This window comes from Prenolepis imparis, unplaced genomic scaffold (assembly GCF_030444845.1).
Source record: "Prenolepis imparis isolate NDT839.2.m4 unplaced genomic scaffold, iyPreImpa1.0 SCAF_167, whole genome shotgun sequence".
Classification (NCBI taxonomy): Eukaryota; Metazoa; Arthropoda; class Insecta; order Hymenoptera; family Formicidae; genus Prenolepis; species Prenolepis imparis.
In genome coordinates this window covers 1-4,071 of record NW_028141325.1, presented here as the reverse complement: position 1 = coordinate 4,071, position 4,071 = coordinate 1, and the positions used below count along the sequence as shown (strand labels likewise).

At 52.5% G+C, this 4,071-nt stretch overlaps 1 protein-coding gene across 1 annotated transcript; it reads left to right on the top strand.

Annotated features, from left to right (window-relative positions):
* The first annotated feature begins 2,170 nt into the window (after positions 1-2,170).
* On the top strand, positions 2,171-2,713 carry LOC145947858 (cell division cycle 5-like protein). Its single transcript, XM_083057630.1, has 2 exons — positions 2,171-2,306; positions 2,433-2,713. The coding sequence occupies exons 1-2, from the start codon at positions 2,171-2,173 to the stop codon at positions 2,711-2,713; spliced, it is 417 nt and encodes a 138-aa protein (XP_082913756.1).
* The last annotated feature ends 1,358 nt before the right edge of the window (positions 2,714-4,071 follow it).

The window sequence follows — 4,071 nt, the reverse complement described above, 5'->3', positions numbered from 1 at the left end:
AGGCCACATGGACATGGCGCGCAGCACCACGTCGGCCGTCACCGTCTTTATAATTTTTACGGTGCACGCGACCGGACGATTGGCATACATGTCGATAAATGTCGACATGGAGAAGGCCGTCGTTCGCTGGTCACGGGCCGCGTTGGCCAGCGAGCGTACCAGCTCGGCCTGATCGAGGTCGTTCTGCGCGGGCTGGCTCAATCCGCAGCAGCGCGTGTAGACCCACGCGGCCACGCACACCTCCAAATATCGCGCCGCGTGCTCGGGCGCGTTGTACCCGGGCGGCATATGTTGCTGCGTCTCGGCGACGTGACGCACAGCCTCCGACACGTCTTTCGGCAGATGCGAGGCGTGGAGGGGCACGTGGTCCGCGTCGAACTCGGCGTTCGCGTCAAGTTGCGCGCACGATTTTAAACGCGCGACCCCGGCTTCGAGAAACGCGCCCTCGCTCCCGCCCGCGAACACGGTGCGCATCAGCGCGTAATTATAGCGCGCACTGGACCCGTGCGCAAAGTATTGAAGGCGCAATTCGGCGCGCGCTACGCGCGCGATCGTGTGCCGCTGCGGCCACGCGCGAGTCTCCGGACAAAATTCTGCGTCGTGGACGCAGCGCCTAAGCGTGGCGAGGTTTGCCCCGACCGTCTCGTCGAAATGGCGAGACCAGCCGGTCATGCGCGTGAGGAGCCGACGCACGAGGATCTCGCGCAACACGATTGTCGACTCGCCGGGTGCAAATACGCGCAGTTGCTCCAACGTGGCGGCGATGGACTCGTGTCGCGTCGAGTCCATCGTCGTCACCTCCTCCACTCTAAGCGCGTGGCCGCGTCGCGCGTAATTTAGGCAATAGGCCGTTACGTCGCGCACATATTGCCGCGCGTCGTCGCGCAATTGGCGCATTTTCTTGCCGCCACCCTCGGCGTAGTACCCGCCGGCCGCCAGGTAGGACAGCAAGTAGCCGGAATCGCCCGGCCGCGACATCTTGGCCGAGGCGTTGTACGCTTGGGCAAAAGTAATGGCGTGCTCCTCTACGGGCGGCGACGCGTGGCGGCAGAAATAGCCGTAATCGGCCAGATGACCGGCGCGGGATCGATCTTGTCGTCCAAGCGGACGCATCCTCTGAACATGGAGGCCAGCTATTCGTAGTCGCGGCGGATGCGCCCGCTCAAACGTACCAACAGCACCTGGTCCGCTGCCTCGCACCGCAGAGTGTCGGCGCGGTGAATTTGCACAACGTCCACATGGGGGTGGTCCACGTGGACGATGCGCGACAGAAACGCGCGCGCGGGGTCCTTCGTCAGGCGCAGCCCGTGCTGCGCGACGTAAAAAAGCGCCAATGAAATGCCGCACGTCTTGCGCAGATCTTGCGACTCTATTACCGCGGTAAGATGTCGGGCGAATCGCGTAAAGTCCGCCTGGAACACGGGGAAGTTACGCCCGACGTCGTGCCGAGCGTAACTCGCCCCGCCGCGGGCCGTCTCGCAGTCCGAGTCCATCAAACTGGCGGCGCGCAGCACAACTTTGCGCACAAAGGCGTTTGTGCTAACGCCTCGTCGTGTTCGGTCGCGCGCTGTTGCACGTCCCGCAAGAAATCGCACCGCTCGTCGAATTGGAACAGCACGAAGAGTAACCTATCGTCCACCGACGCGAGCCTAAACTCGGAGAACGGCCGATTTTTCCGAGCGTGGAGATCTCCGCTGCGCGCCAAGCCGTGCCGTCGGCGCTCCTCCGTGACTTGCGCTGAACGCGGAAATTGCGCTCGCGCCTTCAAATACCGCGTGAGCTTTACATTTTCGCACCGCGATATTCGCACTGGACGCGTATAAAGCGAGGCGCCCACCTCGCAAACTAGAGGCTCGACAATATGCGCGACCAATGAAATTCTAAGATTTCTAGTAAATCATGCGTTATAATTATATCGCAAGCGTTAAAAAGTTACAGAATAGGCCTGCCGGCCTTACGCCCCTAGTGGCGGCACCCTCGAGAGAGAAGTTCAGATGGCGTTACTAGGCAGCTTATTTAGTTGGTGCATGCGCACTCCGTTTTGGCCAAGGTCCGTAGATGAACGACGATTACAACGGAGCAGATAGAGCAAACGCATCTCCAACTATCGACATTTAAATTTTTACAAACGCAAGAAGAAGCAGCAATTCCAAGAAGAATAAACGGGCTCATGGAAGACGTAAATAGACAGACCGAGCGAGAGCGTTCATTACAAATACGATATGATATACTCAAACCTGGTGAAATTGATCCTAACTCAGAGACAAAACCAGCAAGACCAGATCCTAAAGATATGGATGAAGATGGTGAGAATCATTGTTAAAGCATCTTATTTTTGAATATTAAAATAATTATTATTGAATATGATAAAAATAATTATATTCTGTAACAGAAAGAATATAAATTCTAATAATAATTGTATTCTTTCACAGAATTGGAAATGTTGCCTCAGACACGTGCTAGGCTTGCGAATAGTCAAGGAAAAAAGGCAAAACGCAAAGCACGTGAAAAACAGTTAGAAGAGGCACGTAGACTCGCTGCTTTGCAGAAGCATAAAGAATTAGGAGCTGCTGGAATGACTGTTTCTCAAAAGAACAAACGCAAACGTGGCGTCAATTATAACACAGAAATACCGTTTGAAAAACGGCCTGCATCCGGTTTCTATGACACTTCTAGCGATCGATTTTTTCTAGAACGAGACACGCCCCTTTGACTTCTTGCCTTATACCAGTCAGACAATTACAGTGAAAAATTTTGCTCTGTTCCGCCAATCACGCATTGGTTTCCATAGTGAAATTGTTCACTTTTCATGTTTTCGCTCTAAAGAAAAGTTACATGATCGACCCCCAGGACGATTTTTACATATATGTATAGAAATGGACCTGAAATTGAAAAATGTTGAATATGTTGTCTTTGATGAAGCTGATAGGTAATAGTTTTTCTCTTATGTATTATTTACAGCACACATTTATGTTTATATATTAACCATAATAAAGTTGAGACTGTGCATTGCAGACTATTTGAAATGGATATTGGTTCGCGCAACATATTAAGATGGAGTCTATGTCTTGGCATATGATGACGCCTTCCGCGGGGCCCAGGTCTTGTACGGGCCTCGGCTCGAGCGACCGCAATACCCGCTCGCCGGCGGTACTCGCCGCGACGTTGGCTGCAGCCATGTCGAAGCGAACCTGAAAAAGAAAGAAAAAAATTAGTTTGAATACAACACGCATGCACACACACGCACACGCACACGCACACAAACACACACACGCACAAAATGTAAAAACTTACCTCAAGCGGTCCGACGATCGGCCGAAGAGTCGTACTCGGAGACCAAGTGCAGCTCGACGGTCGCGAAACCTGAAAAAGAAAAAAGAAAAAATTAGTAAACAAGTACAAGACACAAACACACACACACAGCTATGGCGTGGTAGAGAGGGAACGATAAATTGGTTCGAGTGGACAAAAAAATGTGGAAAGAAAAAGAGTGCGTCACGGGCTCGGGGAGCAGTCCTCCCCCTAACGGCGCCGTACCGCCGGGCGTTTGAAGTCGGGGTCGCCTTCCCCTACCGACGACGGACCCTTGCCGGCATGGCGAGTCTTATGGGATTCGTCGGGCCTCCCCCATAAATCCCTTCCACTCTGTGGTTCACCCTTCCAGGACCGCGAGGTCCCATTCGGGTGTTCCTTTGGGTTTCGGGGAACGTGAAAAAAAGACATTTAAAAACAAATTCCCTCGCTCCTCCGAGTCCCCCGTACCACCACTGTAGTGTTGGTGACGATGGTGGTAGTGGTCGAGCCCTCGAGAGGAACGAGGGGTGAATGAAGGATATGAGATTAATGGGTAACCAACACTCACCTCTGTCCTTGGTCGTAAGTTGCCTCCGATAACTCGTGCGATATAATATATAAATATATATATGCGACAGAATTTGAAAAGAGTGAATCAATGTTAGACAATGCGATCGCGTGAATCTCGCATATAATTTAACGGTGGGTGCTACTTACCCAAGGATATCCTCGGTCGCCGTCAAAGTCGTTTTGATAAAAACGTTTTTTGCTGATCTT

Coding starts and splice junctions, on each gene's coding strand:
- LOC145947858 (XM_083057630.1), top strand. CDS start 2,171: ATGGAAGACGTAAATAGACAGACCGAGCGAGAGCGTTCATTACAAATA. Junction 2,307..2,432: donor TAAAGATATGGATGAAGATG/GTGAGAATCATT, acceptor ATTCTTTCACAG/AATTGGAAATGTTGCCTCAG.